At 49.0% G+C, this 22,460-nt stretch overlaps 1 protein-coding gene across 1 annotated transcript in view; it reads right to left on the bottom strand.

Annotated features, from left to right (window-relative positions):
- Positions 1-22,460, bottom strand: part of SEC14L5 (SEC14 like lipid binding 5) — a 42,727-nt gene that overhangs the window by 14,483 nt on the left and 5,784 nt on the right. Inside the window, exons 3-10 of the mRNA XM_033840371.2 lie at positions 12,441-12,590; positions 11,891-12,022; positions 9,417-9,545; positions 8,649-8,841; positions 4,933-5,045; positions 2,363-2,552; positions 711-799; positions 547-617 (exon numbers count right to left, since the gene is read on the bottom strand). Coding sequence (XP_033696262.2) covers positions 547-617; positions 711-799; positions 2,363-2,552; positions 4,933-5,045; positions 8,649-8,841; positions 9,417-9,545; positions 11,891-12,022; positions 12,441-12,590 — 1,067 coding nt within the window. The remainder of the gene's footprint in view (positions 1-546; positions 618-710; positions 800-2,362; positions 2,553-4,932; positions 5,046-8,648; positions 8,842-9,416; positions 9,546-11,890; positions 12,023-12,440; positions 12,591-22,460) is intronic.

Raw genomic sequence — 22,460 nt, forward strand, 5'->3', positions numbered from 1 at the left:
TGATAAGCCATAAAGAAACCCTAGGAAGGGTTTACAGAAGAGGAAGCCACAGCTCAGAAAGGTTAAGTGCCTTTGGGGGCAATGCCACTGTAAGGACTGGTGTGGGAAACTCCGCTCAGGAATAGGAGTTTGGGGCAGCCCGAGGAGGCGGTGGGTCACTGGATGTGCCATGACACCTGCGAGGTCCGCCTGCCTGGGACACTGGCAGGGTGGCTCTTGGGGTGGGAGCGCTGGTCTCGAAAAGCCAAGTCCAGGAGGCTGCATGGCACGGGGAGAAAGTCCGTGAGCCTGAGCCAGATAGGACCAGGTTCAAACTCCAGCTCTGCCCCTTCCCCGCTCAGCAGCCTTGGAAGACCTCAGCACTCTGAGCCTCAGTTTCCCCTCCATAAAGAACAGGGATGCTGAGAGCCCCTGCCTCGTAGGGTAACTGTAAGAATTGGGTGAGGACATTTCCGTAAAGCATCTAGCAGGCTGCCTGGCACAGCATCCATGCCCAGTGAACTTTGGCTGTTTTTATTGTTTGGGGGAGTTTGCCTGGGTTCTTGCCTGATGGGACGGCCAAACTGTTTTGTGTTCCCTTCACACCGCTTCTGTCCTTCCTCATTGACGCAAAGAACCTGGAAAGCAGAGAAGGTGCTGGCGAATGTTCACTTGGCTGCTCCAGCCGCAGGAAACCCCGAGGGCTCCCAGGAGCGGGGACCCCAACTCACATGCTGCAGCAGCACCTCCTCCCCCACGGCCTTCATCAAGCCCTTGGTGTCCATGTGGCCCAGACGCAAGATGTACAGGGGGCGGCCATCTTTGGGGCGGGGCCGAGCAAGTGGAGGACAAAAGGGAAACAGAATTACATACTTTTACATAATCCTTCATATATATTATATATGTACAATCAATTCTTGTTATTTGCGGTAGTTAATTTCTATAAAGTCACCTCGAACACTGAATCAAGGAACTCAGAACCACTGCTTCTAAGGGGGGAATAGGAGGTTAAGTTTCTGCCAGCCTCTGGTCGTGACATTTTTGTCAGTCGATCGATCAGTATGTAACTTTGTTCTGCGTGTGTTTCTATTTGAGGACACCTTGTTTAATTTACATTGTTGATTCATTAACGTTGAACGCGTGGCCAACAGCACTGTAACTCGTGCCTGAATGGAATTTATCTCACATGAATTTTCTCCAGAAGGTGCATCACAGCCTTCTTGCACTTAGGAACACAGTGCTTCTGCACGATGCGAAATCAACACAAAAAAGCACAAAATGCAAGAAAAAAGAAATGGCACTAGATAGGCTGCAGAAAGGATACTCATTTACAGTAGGAGCTGAAACAAGGAGGCAGAAGGACACTTGTTCAACCTCAGCTGGGGATGGATGTGCACGTCGGGTGACTCAGATTTTTCGTCACTCTGTCCGTGAAGGACAGTGAAAGCTCCCTGAGTATTGATTTGGGAGTTACAAATAAATTTTAGTGAGTAGGCAAATTCACAAATACAGAATCCATGAATAACACAGACCGACTGTATATTGAAAGCAAGCGTGTCAACCGGTTCTTCAGGAGACTCAAGCACGTGCCCTAATCAATACATATGAATTTTTAACTAAAGGACATTGAAAAGCATAACAGGCGCTGGCGTCAATGGCAGATTAATAAAAAATCCAGAGATGATATTTGTAGTGGGTTGAACAGTGTCCTCCCCAAAGTTCATGTCCATCCAGAACCTCAGAATGTGACCTTATTTGGAAATACGGTCTTTGCTGATGTGATTACTTAAGGATCTCAAGATGAAATCATGCTGGATCAGTGTGGGCCCTAAATCCAGTGACCCGGGGTCTTTAAAAGATGAGGAGAGGACACAGAGAGATACCGAGAGGGGAGACTGTGTGAAGACAGACGCAGAGATTGGGGTGACGTGGCCACAAGCCAAGGAACACCTGAGGCCACCAGAAGCTGGAAGAGGCAGGAAGGATCTCCCCCAGAGTCTTCGGAGGGAGCACTGTCTTGCTGACACTTTGATTTTGGACTTCTAGCCTCCAGAACAATGAGAGGATAAACTGCTATTGCTTTAAGCCACCCAGTTTGTGGTAATCTGCTAAGGCAGTCCCAGGACACTAATGCAGTCAGTATTCATGCAGCCAAAAAGTAATGGTGGGCTGACCCAGCCCCTGGGAGAAACATCTTGTCTCCAGCCCAAACGTCTATTCCAGCTCTGCCTTCGCGGCTGGGTTATCACCTCAAAGGCATCTCCAGATGCCCAGAAGAGCCAAAAGGAAAAATAATAAGATGCTAAGATGAAAAGGGGCATTCAACGTGCATTCGACAGTGACCCAAGTGTACACTCCATGTTATGTAGGTAAAGAGACGCACCTATGTCCTGGTAGTGCCAGCCCCCTGCGTAGAACTCCTCCAGGAGGGCAGGGGGTCGCCAGGTCTGAAGGAGGAGGTCCACCTGGTGCTGCTTTCGCCAGCTCAAGGACTGGCACAGCATCTCACGGGCCCTGTCCAGGTGGAAGTCTCGAGCCCGCAGGAACCTAAGGATGTGCTCGTCTTTGGGGATCTGAGAAGAGAAGGAGGAGAAAGTCTTTAGCGCGGAATTCCCTAAGCCCGGCGGTGAAACTGGAAAAATGAGTCTCCTGTCTTATCTGACAAACACTTAGCTGGGAAAAGGACGTTAAACTCAACCACGACGCAGCCAAGGGTGGACTGCAGTGAATGTCTGAATTTGGGCTTCCTAACTTCCCCTCCTGTGCTGGCGGTGACATCTCTTTTCTCTTGGGGAACTGCTTTTCCTGCCCCCTTCCCAACACCAACGGTGGTTTTAGTTAGCGTTGCCAATCACAGGACCCCACTCCCACGGCCTCCGGTGGACAAAATCCATGCCAGGCCAATCAGAGCATTTAGACAATTTTAAATCTGAAGAAAGGGGCATGAATCCCTTTCTCTACCGAGGCAAAGGGGAGACTCAAAGCTGTAAGCAGGGCTTCCCTGGTGGCACAGTGGTTGAGAGTCCGCCTGCCGATGCAGGGGACACGGGTTCGTGCCCCGGTCCGGGAAGATCCCACATGCCGCGGAGCGGCTGGGCCCGTGAGCCATGGCCGCTGAGCCTGCGCGTCTGGAGCCTGTGCTCCGCAACGGGAGAGGCCACAACAGTGAGAGGCCTGCGTACCGCAAAAAAAAAAAAAAAAAAAAGCTGTAAGCAGCCACAGATCCAAACTCAACAAGGAAGCATGTCTGGGGCGATGAAGCAGACATAAACGGATACAAGAACCCAGCGGTCTCGACAGCATGTAAGTCCTGGTTTCATGGGACTTCCCTGGTGGTCAAGTGGCTAAGCCTCCGCACTCCCAATGCAGGGGGCCCGGGTTCGATCCCTAGTCAGGGAAATAGATCCCACATACCAAGGATCCCGCGTGCCACAACTAACAAGATCCTGCATGCTGCAACCAAGACCCGGCGCAGCCAAATACATAAATAAATATTAAAAAAAAAAAAAAGTCCTGGTTCGGGACATCCCTGAGACAGGCTGCGTGGCCAGCTGAATGGTGTCCCACCAAGACCATGTCCACCCAGAACCTCGGAGTGTGACTTTATTTGGAGATAGGCTCTTTGTAGAAGTAATTAGTTAAGATGAGGTTGTACTCTATTAGGGGGTGCCCTACTCTGATGTCTGCTGTCCTTATTATAAGAGGGAAATTTGGATACAGACACAGAATGTAAAGAGGGGAGAAGGCCACGTGAAGACAAAGGCAGAGACTGGAAGTGACGTATCTACACACCAAGGACTGCTGGCAGCCATCAGAAGCCAGGAGAGAGGAATGGAACGGATTCCCCCAACCCACCCAGCCTCCAGAAGGAACCAACCCTGTTGACACGTTGATTTCAGACATCTGGCCTTCAGAACTGTGAGAATAACTTTCTGTTGCTTTGAGACACACAGTCTGTGGTATTTTATTTCAGCAGCCCCAGAAAACTAACACACCCCACTTAACAGTTTGTTATATGAGCCAATTAAACCCCTCCCCCCGCTTGTTTTGTCTGGTTGATTCAAGCTGCATTCCTAACACATATAACCCAGACTCTAACTTACATGCAGAGGTGACAAGCTAAAGCCCACCGCTCTCCTTCCTTCCCTCAGGCAAGTATCAACAGTCAAGGGAAAGCCAGCCCCCATAAAAAGTGCACTTTCCTGAGTGCTGTGCTGAGCCAGACACGGAGTGGATTGTCCCTTGTAATTCACTCCGGGGGCAGGGGGTGTGCTCACATTGTACCCATTTTACAGATGAGGAAACAGGCAAATAGGTTACATCCCAGCCCAACACTAAAGTAACTCCCTTGTCTGCCCCCCCGGTGGGGGGAGGGGAGGAAGGGCAAGCAACTCACGACTAGGCTGGAAGCTCTTATTCAACAGAGCTGAAGGTCAGGCCCGTGATTGAGACCTACAGGCATGGTGGACACTCATGAGTGGGGCTTAGAGTCTAAAGGCAAAGCCCATGTGCAGTCAAAAATCAACCCTCACAAACCATTAAATCTCTTAGAAAAGAACAGTATGCATGGTTTTGTGAACACAGTGACTGTGTGGTGACTGTGCTATGACTGGGCTCCCCAGGGGACATTGGCGATGTCTAGAGCCACTTTTGGTTGTCACAGCTGGGGAAGAAGAGCTCCTGACCTCTCATGGGTGGGGTCCAGGGACACTGCCCAATGCCCTATGGTGCACAGGACGGCCCCCCATAAAGAACTGTCCGTCCTCAAATGTCAACTATGCCAAGGATGGGAAACCATGCTATCAGTGCTACGTACAGAATGCATGAGACAAGATATAACAAAAGAAGGCCAAATAGAAGTGTCCAGCATTGCTAATTACACAGACTTACTTACCTGGCCCTTCCTCCCCCCATGCCTGAGGCTGAGTCGCTACAGCCCCAGTCCTGACCCACCTTGCCTTTGTGGGTCTCCTGCAACCAATGCCGCAGCTGGATCAGGCAGCTCTCCTGCATGGGTGTGAGATGGCCCAGGCACCTCTCAATGTAGTCCGCATCCAGCTTGTCCCCTGGAGGAGAAAAGGGGGTTCAGGACAGCAGGAGATGCTGCATGGTCTACCCTTTCTGAAACCCTTGCCTTACTGGCTACCTTGAATCCTAAACGTAGTTCCAAGCGCACGGTGACCCTTTCACCAATTAGCCACTGGTCTTCAGATCTTCTAGTGTTCCCAACCCATTTCCAAGGTGATTCTAAAAACTCATGCTGGGGCAAGCCTGGATCTCACTGTGCTGAGTGATGTGTCCTTTTGACCCTCAGAAATCAAGATAATTCCTACCCTCTGGGAATGTAAGTTGATATAGCCACTATGGAAAACAGTATGGAGGTTCCTCAGAAAACTAAAAATAGAGTTACCATATGATCCAGCAATCCCACTCCTGGGCATATACCCAGACAAAACTGTAATTCAAAAAGATACATGCACCCCTATGTTCACAGCAGCACTATTCACAATAGCCAAGACATGGAAACAACCTAAATGTCCATCAATAGATGGTTGGATAAAGAAGATGTGGTATATATATACAATGGAATATTACTCAGCCGTAAAAAAGAACAAAATAATGCCATTTGCAGCAGCATGGATGCAACTAGAGATTATCTTACTAAGTGAAGTGAGTCAGAAAGAGAAAGAAAAATACCATATGATATCACTTATATGTGGAATCTAAAATATGACCCAAATGAACCTATCTACGAAACAGACTCACAGACATAGAGAAAAGACTTGTGGTTGCCAGGGGGAGGGGGAAAGGGAGAGGGATAGACTGGGAATTTGGGGTTGGTAGATGCAAACTATTACATTTAGAATGGATAAACAACAAGGTCCTACTGTACAGCACAGGGAAATATATCCAGCCTCCTAGGATAAACCATAATGGAAAAGAATATTAAAAAAAGAATACATATGTGTATAACTGAAGCCAGGGAGCCAGGATCCCTCAGCAGCTTGGCAGTGTGATGATTGCAGTGTGACTCTTTCCTACTCCTGTGCTGTATTGAAATGATGGGGACTGGGCTGTGTTGCAAATAAATCATTTTTTGTTGTTAAAAAAAATCATTGTAAATCAACTATACTCCAATTAAAAAAAAATTCCCACCCTCTGGAGCTGCCCCACCCTCTGAAGATTATTGACAACATGAGCTCATGTCTACTGACATGCATCATCTGAGCCAGCTCCCAACAGCCCTGCGAGACGGGTGTCACTATCGTTCCCACTTTAGAGAAGACAAAACTGAGGCCAAGAGAGGTTCCATAACTCAAACAGGTAAATGCCTGTGGTGTGCCCAGCATAAAGGAGGCAGCGGATAAGTACCAGTCCTTTTTGCCTTCCCACCTCGCAGCCCCATTGTGGGGTTCGAGGTTTTGGGTAGACAAAGCCCTGACCCCAAAATACAGCCTGGGAGCTGCATGGATCATGCCCGCTGTTCAATCCTGTCTCGCACAATTGGGCTGTTTGAGGTCAGCATGTGCCGGCACTTAGAGGCGGGACTCGGAGCTGAGGTCTTGTTGCCCACTCTGAACTGCTGTGGTGGCGGATGCTGGCATGGTGAGGCATCTCAGCATCTTAACATCTCAGCCCTGGGTGCAGATGGTCCACAAAGAGCAGCCTTCATGGGCATAGACTGTTCTTTGTGTGCAGAGGGCACAATAAGAAAACAAACAGAATGTCTACACATCCAGCAGCAGGACCCAGCGTTTCCCTCCAAAACAAAAAAAGCCCAGGGCTGGTGGTCATGGCAACTGCACCAGTAGCCACCTGGGTAAACAGAGTCAGGAGGAATGCTGTGGAGGGACCACCCAGCCCCTGCAACACCTCAGCGTGGTCAGAAGCAGAGATGCTGAAGACAGGGAGGGGGCAAGGCGGGGATGAGGGAGGAAACACGAGGGAGGCAGTAGACGCCAGCTTCCTTCCGGCCTCCAGGCAGATGTGAGGCCCCTTTCTCCTTCTGAGCACAAAGGCTCAGTGACACAGAGCAGGGTGGAAGGGGCATGATCCTGCCTCCCTCCAGCCATCCTGAGTACTGGCTGTGCTGGTGGACAGCACAGACAGAAAGGGAAGGGAAGGCCTAGTGCAAAATGGGGAGGGCACAGGGCACGACACACAGAGTGTGCGCACAGAAAAGGGCAGAAGTGCAGTAAAAAAAAAAAAAAAAAAAATTTAATATTTTAAAAGCACACGCACAACAGCAGCCATCCAGTGCACACAGTTGGTGAAGAATAAATATTTGTTGAACAAATGAATTTTGTTCTCCCTAAACACAGCCCCAGATGTATTTTTGTGGCATATCTCTGTGTCAGGCAAGCGCTTACACTTCAGTGGTCCCAAAGAGAAAACAGTCATTGTGGGCATTAGTGCACATGGTTAAAACTGGATTCATGGGGCATGTGCAATTGTGTGTCCTAGGTTTTTTCCTTTAACACTATATTGTGAACATTTTCCATGTCGATGAGAGTCTGAAATATGACAAAGGGCTAATTGCCTTAATATGCAAAGAGCTCTTACAAGGCAATAAGAAATTGATGGAAAAACAGGAGAATGGACATAGGACAAGAACAGGAATTCACAGAAAAAAAAAAGAAAGAAAGAAAGAAAAGAAAAAACCAAACATGAAAAAATAAAACGACCTCACTCATAAAGAAATAAATGGCCACTAATCTACCATTGGTCACTCTTTGCCCTTCAGAAGTTTAAAACATTTACTAATAGTCTCGAGGTAGCTGGGATAAAGTCCGGAATAGATGCAGCTACACATTTTTGGTGGGAACATTAACTACTATACCTCTTTGCAGGCCTAATTGATAAATCTACCAAAATTTTAGTTGCATATAACATTTGACTCAGCAAATCAACTCAAAATTATATGCTATATATATATGTGCTCATGAAAATATTTTTTAAAACCTTAAGTAAAAGAGGTACCACATTATTTGCATTTTTAAAAAGAATGGAAACAATCTACATGTCCATCAATAGGAGACTAGCTAAAAAAAAACCTAAAATAATAAATAATCAATCTTTATTAATAAATAAATAATGGTGCAACCACACCACAAAATACTGCAAAGTGCCAATACACATGCACTGATACAAAAAGCTGTTCAAGCAACATTAGTAAGTGAAAAAAAAGCAAAATATCGAATGGAATGTATATATGCTCTCATTTGTTCAGTGTAGGTTACACATGTGTGTATGAGTGTATACACGTGTGTGTGCGTATTATGTACGTATATATGCCTAGATAATTTCAGGAAAAACTGTAGTTGCCTCCAGTGAGAGGAAAGGAGTCTTACTTCCTACTTCACATCTTCTGAGCAGTTTCAATTTTTTTCTACCACGATCATGCATTACTCATTTAATATAGAATATTAATAAAACAGGAAACGGCAGCCCTGAGGTACCAGATCAGTCAATTCCTGATCTAGAAATAAGTCAGTTCTGCCTCTTGGGCTGGAGCACAGAGAAGGCAAAGCAGCCAGGAGAGGGAGGAAGCTGAGTCCCAACACCAAGGGGACCCTTGGTAACTCTCCCCACCCCCACCTCCTCCCCCCAAGAGTGAGCAAACACGCTGCAGACCCCAGAACAGAACTGGCTGGCTGGCTGAGACCTACCATCAGTACTGACCATCTCGGGAGCAGGGCCCTGGGCGCTACCAGGCCCGCAGACCTCCAGGGAGCCAGGATCCCTCAGCCCAGCCTGGGAGTGGGTGTCCTCCTCTGGGACTGGGGCAGGTGTCCATCGGGGAATGTGAGAGGTGCCCTGGGAGATGAGCTCATTCAGGTAATGCTCGATCACCTCCTTCCCCTGGAGGTCAGAGAGACACATCAGTACCTCGGAGTTCAGCCTGGGAGTCGCCCCCTCCTGGCTCCGGCCCCAGCCAGCCTGACATGTGGCTACTGAGCAGCTGAAATTCAGCCAGTCCAAAGGGACATGTGCTGGGAGTGTTAAATACACACCGGATTTCCAAGACATAGTACCAAAGGAGGAATGTAAAATAGCGCACAAATAAGTTTTATATTGATAACACGTGGATAAAATATATTATTAAAATGAAGTTCACCTGTTTCACTACACTAACAGGCCTCCACTCAGTGATGGGTCTGAGATCTTTAAACCAAGCAGCGCACAATGTCCCTCTGTCCAGAGAGTTCACTGCCCAAGCCTAGGAGCTTTAGGACAATGACTATGGTGCCCCCATTATGGACCGGGTGCTTTCCATCCATTATCTCATGTGATATGACTTTGATTAGAATACCCATTCTACGGATGAGGAGACTGAGGCTGAGGAAAGTTAAGGGTCTTGGGGTGGCAGATCGGGATCCGCAGGCTCTGAGGTCTGTGCACCTTCCTCTGCATGACCTATGGAACCCGTCTCTTACCCTCTTGACGTTGGCTGTGTACTGCTTCATGGCGATCTTCTCCAAAGCACTTTCAAAGCCAAAGAAGGACCGGATGTCGAGCGAGGCAGACTGCTCAAAGCATGTCCAGTCTTCATTCTCAGGGTGGACCTGAAAGCCAGGCAGGGGCAGTGACATGGTCTCAGTGTGGGAGACGCCGTGCCCTCCCCAGGGGGCTCTCTTGGAGACCTGGACCAGCTAGAGCATGCAGTGGACAGCACGTCACAACCTGGCAACACCCAAGGGCAGCAGCAGTACCAAAGGGCCCTGCCCAGAACAATGCAAGGTCTAAAGCCTTAGAGAACAGAGAGCCCTCTCAGGAGGGACCAAAAGAAAGTGAGACCAATGTTCCCGTCCCTTAAAAATTGTACATACATAGTGATATATTTAAATAACATATTTAATATACCATTATAAATAAATTACACATAAATACTATATTGTAAAAATATGTATTTATATATCATATCTTTATTATAAATAAATATGCATATATATGTAAGCAAAGACAAATTTCATGGACAGAGCTACTGTGCAGACCCAGCCTTAGTGCCTCTCAAACTTCCATGGGCAGAAGCATTAGCAGGGCATCTGTTAAATATGCAGATGCCTGGGCTGAACAGGTCCAAGGTAGGGCCTTAGAATCTGTATTTACAAGCAGCCTTGGTGATACTGCTCACCAGCTGTTGGCAGAACTCACTCTAAGAAACACTACACTAAAAGTGACATAAAAAACTACGACCAACACCTCCCCAGAGGTAAACATCCTGGACTCAGTTTCCAGGAGGCTCCAAGAGGAGCTGAAAATGTGGAAGGAAAAAGCGGTGAGAATTTACTGGATGCCTGCTGTATATGAGGCACACACAAGGTGTCTAGGGACCAGACAGGTGAATGAGGCAAGGTCTCCCAAACAGGAGGCTGGGCAAAGACACATCAAAAACACCCAGGGGACTTCCCTGGCGGTCCAGTGGTTAGAACTCCATGCTTCCACTGCAGGGGGCGCAGGTTTGATCCCTGTTCAGGGAACTAAGATCCCGCAAGCCATGCGGCACAACCAATTAAAAAAAAGAAAAAAAACCTGTAATGGGCCACATTTTTTACCCTGGAGTTACCACCTTGAGCTAACCATCTGGGATGTAGCATCAGCTAAGGGGCTTTACCTACATTACCTCATTTGCTTCTCCCAGTGCCCAGTGAGGCGGGTTCTGCTGCTGTCCCCATTTTACAGATATGGAAGGGTGGCCCGGGGAGGGGAAGCAATTGCCCAGCGTCACTCAGCAAGAAAGTGGCAGAGCTGGGTTCATCCCAGCAAATGCCTCCAAACTCCTCACTGCAGCCCCGAGGCCAGCAGTACTCGGCCCCTGCAGACCCCATTCTCAGACCTCCCTCATCCCCCTCAGGGTGCTGTTTCCTCCTCCAGAACTCTCTTCCCAGCCCTCTCATCCTTCCGATCTCAGCTTCAGCGGCATGTCCTCAGAGAGGCCTGGGGGACACTGTTACCTAAGACACTGTCACCTCCTCTTATTTTCTGTAACTCTGGATCCCTTCTTAGTACTGTGACAAAGTTGTACGTATATATTGATTTTTTTTTCTCATCTGTGTCTCCCACTGGAATGGAAGTCCCGTGAAGGCAACGGTCAGGCAGATTGGTCCACTGCTGGGTGCCCAGGACTTGTCAGGTTGCCTGGCATATAGTAGGCGCTCAATCAGTATGTACTGGAGAATAATAATTATCATTAATTACATTAAAAGTTAACATGAACTCTACTCATTACTCTGTAATGGCCTATATGGGAAAGAGTCTAAAAAAAAAAAGAGTGGATATATGTATAACTGATTCACTTTGCTGTACACCTGAAACTAACACAACATTGTAAATCAACTCCAATAAAAAATTTTATAAAAAGTTAAACACGTGGGCTTCCCTAGTGGCGCAGTGGTTGAGAGTCCGCCTGCCGATGCAGGGGACACGGGTTTGTGCCCCGGTCCGGGAAGATCCCACGTGCTGCAGAGCGGCTGGGCCCGTGAGCCATGGCCGCTGAGCCTGCGCGTCCGGAGCCTGTGCTCCGCAACGGGAGAGGCCACAACAGTGAGAGGCCCGCATACCGCAAAAAAAAAAAAAAAAAAAAAAAAAAAAAGTTAACACGTATACAGGACTTAGTATGTGCCAGGCACTGCTCTAAGGGATTCAGATATTTTACTTCATTTAATCCTCACCACAACCTATGTGGTAGGTACAATCATTAACCCCATCTTACAGGTGAAGAAACTGAGGCACAGTTTCATTAAGGGGGTGGGGAGGCAGGGTCTTGTATTTAGCCAATAAAATACAAGATGCCCAGTCACACTTGAATTTCAGATAAACACGAATAATATTTTAGTAAGTATGTCCCAAGCAGTTTTTGAGACTGCTTAAACTAATACATATATATCGGGGCTTCCAGCCCGCTGCTCACCGTGTAGCTGCAGTTCTCCTTGACCACCACGCGGCTGGCGAAGGTCTCGTTGTGCGCTTCGATGAGGAGAGTCCTCTCCTTCCAGTTCAAGACGTTTCTTTGAACAAAGACCACGTGCTCGACGCCTGCAATCTGCAGGGACAGGGCAGCAGGGACGTGCGTGCTGGACGTGAGGTGGCGGCTGGGGGCGCGAACCCAGAGTGTTGGCGCCTGTCACCCTCGGACCCCGGGACCCCCAGCCCCCTGCCCCGCACCTGCCCACCAGCCAGAGCCCGGATCCCCGACTTTTGCCCCTTCCCCCGACTTCCCGGACCCCGGGACTCCCTCTTGTCCCTGGTCCTCCTACAGTCTCAGCCCAGCCTCCCGGCCCTCGTCTCTCCTGGACATGGGAGGCCCCCAGCCCAGAACGCCCTCCGGGTACCAATACACACTCACTCCAACGCCTGAACCCACCCCCTGGTCCCAGGTCCCCCGCCCGCCATCCCCTACCACCCGTCCGGTCCCCTCCTCCGCGGGGTCCCTGGTTCTCCAGGACCCCCTCCGCGCCCACCTTCCGCAACAGCCGCGGGGCTTCCACCCGCAGCCGGCAGCTCCGCTCCACCAAGTGCACCGCCCCATCAGCGCTGCGGGACTCGCGTAGGACCTCGCTGCCCAGGAAGACCGGGATCTGCGGGCAGGTGGGGAAGCGCTTCTCATAGGCCTGGGGACAGAGGGGCAGGGGTGAGCGCCAAGGGGGCTGGGGGCAGCCAGAGCACAACCTTTCTCCCTCCAGCCCTCACTGGGCTATTGTCTCAATTCCGAGAGGGGGTACCCAGAGAAGAGAAGAGAAGAGAGTCCTGGCCTGTGCAAAGAGCAGTGACCACTGCCTGTATTACCAAGACCACCGTCTTAACATCTGTTCTAGAGCAGTGACACAGGAGTGCCTGAGCTATGACTTGGCAAATCACGTTTTGACTCTACATTTGGGTTTTTGCCCTGGGAAGGTAGAGTGGGCTAGCTTGGGGCATTTTATTTATTTATTTTTGTCTTTTATTTTTTATTTTATATTGGAGTATAGTTGATTAACAAAGCTGTGTTAGTTTCAGGTGTACAGCAAAGTGGTTCAGTTATACATATACACGTATCTATTGTTTTTCAAATTCTTTTCCCATTTAGGTTATCACAGAATATTGAGCAGAGTTCCCTGTGCTATACCGTAGGTCCTTGTTGGTTATCTATTTTAAATATGGCTTGGAGCATTTTAAAAGAAGATATCTTTTAGAAAAAAGCAATCGACAAAACCAACACCCCTTCATGATTAAAACAATAAAAAACAACACTCAACAAACTCGGAATAGAAGGGAACTTCCTCAGCCTGACAAAGGGCACCTACAAAAACCCCAGCTAACATCATACTCAATGGTGAAAGACTGACACTCTCCCCCTACGATCAGGAAATAGGCAAGGATGTCTGCTCTGGCTGCTTCCATGCAACATTGTCCTGGAGGTTCTAGCCAGGGCAGTTAGGCAAGTAAAAGAAAGAAAAAGCATCCAGATTGGAGGATGAGAGCTTAATTCCAGAAGTGCCAGGGTCAGAGCCGCCGGGGGGCATACCAGCAACCGTGGCTGACTGTATTCAAGCAGGGTTTGCTCCAAGAGCCTGTCACAGCCACGTGTCCCAGAATCAAGGATCAAAGTGAGTTCCAAAAATAGTGCCGGCATCTGAGGACACACACCTCCTTCCCTTCCCTCCTGGCTCCTGGCAGGGAGGCGGGACCACCCAGCTCAGAAGGGCAGAGGCGCAGGAGGGACAAGGAAGAGATGCTTGGTGCTCTTGGTGTCACTCAAGGTCCCACAAGGCCAGCCCAGCACATCGTCCGCCAGGGTCAGGAGGACAGGGCTGCCTCCATGTGTAGAGGCTGGTTGCTTTGTACAAACACCCCAGGGTTAGAATAACTCTCCTCAGGGGAGAATGCACAATGGCACTCCTGGGGGTCTAGCCTCAGGGCTGGCAAGGGAGGCCCCCTGAGAACTGTGTCTCCCCTACACATCTCAGGCCACCTTGAGCCCTCTTTCAAAGGAAGGCATTTCTCCACTGAGGAAGGAGCTGCATAGCAAAGTAAGCAGAGCTTGGGGTGGGGTCAGGCGCCTGGCATGAAGCCCAGCTCCACCTCCAGGAGAAGCAAGTCCCTTCTTTTCTCTTAGCCATTTCATCATCTGGAAAATGGGTATATACCAGGTTGAGTATCTCAGGCAGAGCCTGGAACATAGTAGGCACCCAGGGTTTTTATTCTCCAGGCAACAGGACTCAAATGGTGGCACAGTGCACATTTGCCAGAACTGCAAACAACACCCTCCCAGCCCCTTCTGAGCAGAGGGAGAGCCAGAGGAGCTGGGCTCTGCCCCACCTCCGTGATGGGCAGAGGGATGCTGACCTTTTTTTGAAAGTTTATGGAGGGAAAAGGGTGCATGTGTCAGAACTGGTCAGGCTCAGTTTGAGTTCCTGCTACCTTCTCACTGCATGACCTTAGGCAAGTCGCTTGCCCTCTCTGAGCCTCCGTCTCATCATCTATAAAATGGGCTGGTGGTAAGGATGTCACTAGATCACGTCTCAGAGCAGTTGGCACACAGTGAGGCCTCGACTCTGCTCCTCCAGCTGTGTGCCTTCTTCCATTTAATCCTCTGAATGGTGCCCTCATTTGACAAATGAGGAAACTGGAGCCCAGAGACACTAAGTAACTTACCCAATGTCACACAGTGCAATATGGTGAACCTGGATTTAAATCCCAAGCCGGCCCAGCCCCTGCTCCCTCAGGAACCCCTTGCTCAGCAGCTTGGAAACAGCCCAGACATTTTCCCCCGGGGCCATGTGGTCTTGATTTCTCTACCCTCGGTCCTTCAACTCCTGCCAAGCAGTGGCCACACTGCCCCTGAGCATCTCCAATTCCTCTGTTCTGCAGTCTCTCTCCTGCTCCCCAGATGGAATGACATACTCAGAACAGGCCTGGATGCCCGGAACAAATCCCACTCTTACTCTTACACTCCTTACTCTGTTCCACCATCCCACCTCCCACTGCAGCCTCCTTTTCTCTGCTCCAGCCTTGCTGTTTTTGGAACATGCTGTCATAGGTTGAACTGTGTGTCATCCACCCCTAACAAAATTCATAGGTTGAAATCCTAACCACCCCCCCAGTACCTCAAGATGTGACCTTATTTGGAAATAGGTTTGTTGTGGATGTAATTAATTAAGATGAAGTCGTATTGGAGTAGCGGGGAGGCCCCTAATCCAATAGGACTGGCATCCTTTTAAAACAGGGAAATTTGGACACAAACACACAGACAGAGAGAATGCCATGTGAAGATGAAGGCACAGGTTGGGGTGAAGCCAAGGAACACCAAAGATTTCCAGCCACACCAGAAGCTAGGGGAGAGGCATGGAACAGTTTCTCCTTCGCAGCCCTCAATAGGAACCAGCTCTGCCGACACCTTGATCTCAGGCTTCCAGCCTCCAGGACTATGAGGTAAAAAATGTCTGCTATTTAAGCCACCCAGTTTGTGGTACTTTGTTATGTCAGCCACAGGAAACAAATATACCCACCAAGCTTGTTCTTGCCACAGGGCCTTTGCACTTGCTGCTCCCTCTTCTTGGAACACTAATCAATCCACCTGACATCCAAGGGGGAGAGAGGTTTGAGTCACAGGGGCTTCCAGAGGGTAGGAGACCTGGATTGAAAGCTCAAGAGATGTTCTGGCTTCAGGGACTCATCTGTGCCGGCCCCCCTTCCTGGGACCTCCTCCCCTACCTTCATCCCTGCAACGCTGCCTCCTGTACTGTTCTCTGTCCTGTTCATTTTCTTGGCAGCACTTACGGCACCTTCTAACCATATACGTGCTTGCACATGGCATACCCAAGGCCTGGGCTACGTGTTTTTTTGGCGGCACTGAACTCAGACATGTGCCCATCTCAGTTCTTGGGCTAACTAGGGCTAACAAGGAAAAGCCGACGGGCAAGGAAAGAAAGAATGCAAACTTGCCAATGGCCCAAAAAAGCCCCAAGAAAGGGGTCCAGGGAGAGAAATGACAGGCCGTTAGTGCAGTGCACACAGCCAACCGAACTTCACCAACTTCCTGTTGTTACAAACCTCTTGTTGGAAGAATCCCGTCTGGCACCCCCAGATAACAGCGGAGCTGATCAGCAGCAGACGGGCTCTTGGACACAGCTTTCCCTGACTGTGTGAGGGAAGGCACTGCTGTTTCAACAATGGTGCCACCCCAAGCACTGTGGGGACCCCAGAGCCCAGGCTCCATCTGGAAGGCAGGGGGCCGCAAAATAAAGAGTCTACCCCAGTGCTAATTCTCCAGGGTCAGAGGCTGTCAGCCAGAGATTCCCTGGGGTTGTGAGGGCTGGTGTTGGACACCGTTGTTATGGTGACATTTACAGAGGGCTGACTGCACCATTTTGTCCTCATGACATCCCGTTGGGATGGAAACTAGTATTTCCCCATTTTACAGATGAGCAAGTTGAGGCTCGAGAAGGCAGAGTGACTTGCCTCTGGCGTCACAGGGCCAGGAAGTGGCGGGGTTGGATCGCAGGCCCATCTGACCCAGCCCCCAACCCTGAACCTCCCAGTCCTGCCTCTCAGTGGACATTGGCTACATCACAAATGTCAGTGTTTTGGAAATCCTGAATCCTGCTGGCCCAAAACCCTCAGATCAGGGGCCCTTTGCCTTTGGCAGGTGACAGGGTCTTACAGGATCAGGTAGTTCACAGGACCCTCCCTGTGTTGGAAACCAGCTCACGCAGATAGTTTTATCCCTACCTGAGAGCCTCAGATGCTGACTGCTATCCCCACAAATCAGGCCTGAGCTTCTCCCAGCTGGACAAACACATGCTGTGGCCTCCTCGGGGACACAGGGTAGCAGAAGGATTTGGTTTCAGCCCTTCCGCCAAGTGATTGGAGAGGGACACCCACACATGCCAGCTCAGAAAGGGAGCTGGTCCAAGGCCCAGAACCTGCCCAGGCAGGGACAGGGCTGGGGCAGGCAGAGGCCAGTGGAAACTTCTATTGAAGGTCTCCTACGAGCTGCCCATCCTGCAAAAATCCACATCAACACACTAACCATGTGGAAAGGGGAGCCTAGATTCCTAGCCAGACTTGCCCATTTCCAGGCTGGGTAACCTTGAGCACAGTACTTCCTGTTTCTCCCCGAGAACACGATTAGTCTATAACATGATTACTCTATAAAGGGAAGTAATCATGAAACCTCCCAATGAGTGCTCAGTTGTGCCTCTTTCCTTCTTTCCCGTGTCACAACTGCTGAAGTAAAAAGTCATCAGCCCTGAATCCCTAGTGCTTAGCAAAATACCTAGCATGCAGTCGACACTCAATAGACAGTACATGATAAAGGAGTGAAGGACAGTGTAGCTTAGCCATGAAGGTTGTGGACTCTGGGGCTTGGGTTCGAATCTCTACTCTGCTTACTACCAGCTCTGTAGCCTTGAACAAGTCATCAAGCTCTCAGTTCCCTCCTTCCTTCATTTGTTAAAAGGAGAATAAGAAAAGTAGCTCCCGTACTGAGCCATCAGGGGAATAAAGGAACCTGTTTTGGTTAAGTGCTGAGAACAGTGCCTGGCACATGGTTCGTTCTACATAAGCATTTGTTCAATAAATTTAAATTTTAAAAAAGAGTGAGATTCTATAAAGTACAGAAAAGCTATTTCTGCTAATCACTTGACAGCTGCTCCCTCCTCCCCTCCCCTCCCTCCTTCCTTCCTGCTCTTCCTCATGCAAATTCAAAGGAAGCTGGAATGCTGCTTACCCCAAACCTTCCGCCAAAAGTGGGAAAAGAATATCCAAACCACACCAACATATTCTAGTCCAACACTTCACCTTCTCTTTCCGTGCTGCAGGCTGGATTTGGCACTGACAACCGTGACCATTGCACAAAGTGTACCCTCCCTGTCACACTCCTCAGGGGACTTTCTTGTCCACCCCCAGCTTCCCCCACAAGCCTGGGAGACCCCAGGACAGACGTATCAATCCTCTCAGCTCCCCCAACTGTTTTTTTAAATTGCAATATAATTCTCATACCATAAAATGCACTCTTAAAAAGTGTACAGTTCAGGGACTTCCTTGGTGGTCCAGTGGGTAAGACTCTGCACTCCCAATGCAGAGGGCCCAGGTTCGATCCTGGTCAGGGAACTAGATCCCACACGCCGCACCTGCACCTAAGAGGCCGCATGCCACAACTAAAGATCCCGCATGCCGCAACAAAGATCCTGCGTGCCTCAACTAAGACCTGGCGCAGCCAAAATTAATTAATTAAAAAAATAAAAATAAAAATGTACAGTTCAGTGGATTTTAGAACACTCACAAAGTTTTGCAACCATCACCACTCTCTAATACCAAAACGTCTCATCACCCCACAGAAACCCCACACCCATCACAGTCACTGCCCTTTCCCCCCACCCCAGCCCTAGGCATCCACTAATCCACTTTCTGTCTCTATGGATTTGCCTTTTCTGGACGTTTCATGCAAATGGAATCATACAATACGTGGCCTTTTGTGTCTGGCTTCTTTCACGGAGCATTATGTTTCTGAGGTTCATCCGTGTTGTAGCCCGTGTCAGTGCTTTATTCCTTTTCACAGCTGAATAATATTTCATTGTGTGGATCCCCCAGCTCTTGGCAGAGTTGCTCAGAGTTGCTGAAGGAGCCATCAGACACCCGATGGCAGTAGTTACATCCCCGCTGATGAAGGCGAGCAGACGTGGGTGAACCAGGGCAACATCACTGGAACATTTTGAAATGACTGCTGTATACAATCTATAGAAACAGCTGTACCCAGATGGCCCTGGAGCTGAGAAACCTGCTGCTATTCTAGTCAAAGGCAGCTCAGGAGACAAAACGATGGAGACAAAAGAGTCAGAAGGACCCAGGGGGCAAGGCTGGGATATGGTGAAATGGCAGAGACAAGGCAACGCATGGGGTTTAGACACTGCCTCTGCCACCTGCCAGCGGGGTGACCTCAACTTAGCTTCTCTGAGACTCAGTTTCCTCAGAAAGAAAAGGATGATGATGATGACAATGATACCGACTCTGTAAGGGGTGTTGAAAAGATTAAAGGGAGATAAGGTGTGTGAGGCATTTAGCACAGTGCCAGTCACCACACAGATTTCTTTTTTTTAATGGACGAGGGTAAACCAACAGGTTCTTGAATTGATATTTGTACACCCATGTTCACAGCAGCATTATTCACAGTAGCCAAAAAAGTGGAAACCACCCCAATATCCATTGACAAATGAATGGAAAAACAAAATATGGTCCAGCCATGTAGCGGAATATTATGCAGCCATAAAAAGGAATGACATACTGACACACGCTACAACGTGGCTGAACCTCGAAAACATAATACTCAGTGAAAGAAGCCAGACACAAAAGGACAAATACTGTATGATTCCACTTATATGAGGTCCCTAGAGTCGTCAAATTCATCGAGACAGAAAGTAGAATGGTGGTTGCCAGGGACTGGGGGAGGGAGAGAACAGGGAGTTAGTGTTTAATGGGGACAGAGTTTCGGTACGGGAGGATGAAAAAGTTGTGGTGATGGATGGCGGTGACGGTTGCACAACAATGTGAATGCACTTAATGCCACTGAACTGTACCCCTAAAAATGGTTAATTTTGTGTTATGTATATTTTACCACAGTTTTTTAAGAGGGTAAGCCATCTTCTGGATGGTTTATAGCCCTACCAGATTGTGATTTGGAGTAGGGTATCATGTCTGTGTTTATTTGTTTATAGTCAATGCCTCTGTCTCTAGGTCTGTTTCCTTCCCCACTGGATTCCCCAGCGGCCTCGTAGCACACCTGGGACACCATAGACACCCAGCCAATATTTGCTGAAGGAGGGAAGGAAGGAAGAGGAAGGAAGCCAGCCTCCCTTTGCCTGGCTGGGACCTGGTGTCCTCCTCGTGAGGTCATGCCAGGGGAACGTCTGGCCTCTCTGGCCCTGCGGGAATGTGTAGCCCCTCCGCTGGGCCAGGGCACTGCACAAAAGCCTGCTGTGGCTTTTTACCCACTCGTGGGGAGCAGAGTGGGGAACAATTCTCCTGTGAACATGCCCTGCACCCACGGACTTCCGGGATCAGCTGGTACCCCTGATGGTTCAGGGAGAGGCAGGGCGGCAGTGAGGCCAACCCAGAGTATTTTGACACTTAGTGCTATGTCAGGATCATGATGGGAGGGAAATGCTATTTTATTTTTATTTTTTTATAAATTTATTTATTTATTTATTTATTTATGGATGCATTGGGTCTAGAAAGCGGCAAGCAGGGGCTACTCTTCATTGCGGTGCACGGGCTTCTCATTGCGGTGGCTTCTCTTATTGCAGGAGCATGTGCTCTAGGTGCGTGGACATCAGTAGTTGTGGCACGTGGGCTCAGTAGTTGTGGCTCGCAGGCTCAGTAGCTGTGGCACACGGGCTTAGTTGCTCCGAGGCATGTGGGATCTCCCCAGACCAGGGCGCGAACCCATGTCCCCTGCATTGGCAGGCAGATTCTTAACCACTGCGCCACGAGGGAAGTCCCGAAATGCTATTTTAGGTTTTCTAAGTGTCTCCGAAATGCACCCAGCCTTGGTCAACTCTGCTTCCCCAAGCTCTCCCTACCTCTGGGATGGAAATGCCCCCTCCAATCCACTTTCCACACCTTCCCAAGCGCCCAAAGTCCTTGAAGAAATGAACTGACCCCACCAACAACTTTCTAAATCACAGGGGCCCAACTAAGTAAGCCACATTCATTTCTTCAAAGAAACAAGTTCTGCCCCAATTACAAATCCTGCTACATGACATTGCCTGGACACTCTCTCTCTTTCTCTCTCTCTCTCTCTCTCTCTCTCTCTCTCTCTCTCTCTCTCTCTCTCTCACACACACACACACACACACACACACACACTGCAAGCTCTATGAGGGCAGGAAAGGATCATGTCAGCAGAACCAGGTCAAGACAGAACGAGAACAAGACAGACCAGGTCTCCCCCTTTCTGAAGCTTAATGTAATGAAAAAGACCCATATAAACAAATAAACAAGCAAATTCCATATAAACAAGTAGGCAAGCAAATTAACAGAATAATGATGCATTTCAGGAAGCGCTAAGAATCACCTAGTCTGTAGCTCCTGCAACCTGGCAGGGTGCTTGGCACACAGTGGAAACTCAATAAATATTGATGGAATGCATACGTGCAAGAATTAACGCATGCATAAACTAATGAATGAGGGCCTAAAGTTGATTTCAGGGCCCCCTGAAATCAGATTACTTTGCTGGGCAGTGGATCACCTCCGTTCTCCCAGCCCAGATCAGAGCCCGTCAGGGCCCTGTAAGAAATCCAGGGTGGAAAATGTTGCTTCCCTTAATCTGTTAGCAACGGGATCAGATGACAGGCTCCAGGGAACTAATTTAAACTCATTTAAATAAGGCCCCAGCTGCTTTATTAAAACTACATCCATAACAACGATTCCAACTTTAACTGCCTGCCGTTGGTCTGGGCTGCAAGGATTTACCTTCAGAGGCTGCTCCTTATTAATAACCCATTTGCTAACTTACAAGCTGTTTATCAATACAAAGTCCAGGTCTTTAAATATTTTAACACTTAATTGCTACCAACAGCCCTCACCTCTATAACCTTTCCTCCGGATGAACAGCCAGCCTATTGCTTAGGAAATTATCACGCCGTCTTCCTTCTTTAGGTTTGCAGAATCTGAGATGACCACAAAACCACAGGGCTTTGAGCCCCACAGGGACCCCTGGGCAGTGGATGGACAAGAGGTAGCCGGGTTACTTCTGAAGCCACGTCAGCCACTGGCACATAGATGTTCACTGAACATCAGAGACAGAATCCAGGATGTCTGGCTGTGAGCTCAGGCTATGGGGTCAGATTCCCTAAATTTGAATCTCTGCCATTTAGTAATGATGCCATTGACTGAGAGTTATGGGCTGAATCGTGTCCCCCCAAAAAGCTATGTTGGATAACTAACCCTGGGTACATCAGAATGTGGCCTCATTTAGAAATACGGTCTTTATACAGGTAATCAAGTTAAAATGAGGTCATTAGGATGTTCTTACAAATCCAAGATGACTGCTGTCCTTGTAAAAAGGGGAAATTTAGGGAATTCCCTGGCGGTCCAGAGGTTAGGACTTTGCACTCTCACTGCTCAGGGCCCAGGTTCAGTCCTTGGTCGGGGAACTAGGCTCCCACTAGCTGCGCAGCGTGTCCAAAAACAAAAAAAAAGAAGAAATTTGAACATAGAAGTGCACACACACAGGGAACATACCATGTGAAAGTTGGAGTTATGCCACCACAAGCCAAGGAGCTCCAGAAGCCAGGAGAGAAGCCTGGAGCAGATCCTTCCCAAGTGCCTTCAGAGGGAACACGACCCAGGTAACACCTGGATCTTGGACTTCTGGCCTCGAGGACTGGGAGGCAATACATTTCCGTTGTTCTAAGCCACCCAGTTGTGATGCTTTGTTACGCGGCCTTAGCAAACAAATACACTGACACAGGGACAGTCTCCTTAACCGCTCTAAGCCTCAG

The sequence above is a fragment of the Tursiops truncatus genome, chromosome 15 (assembly GCF_011762595.2).
Source record: "Tursiops truncatus isolate mTurTru1 chromosome 15, mTurTru1.mat.Y, whole genome shotgun sequence".
NCBI lineage: Eukaryota > Metazoa > Chordata > Mammalia > Artiodactyla > Delphinidae > Tursiops > Tursiops truncatus.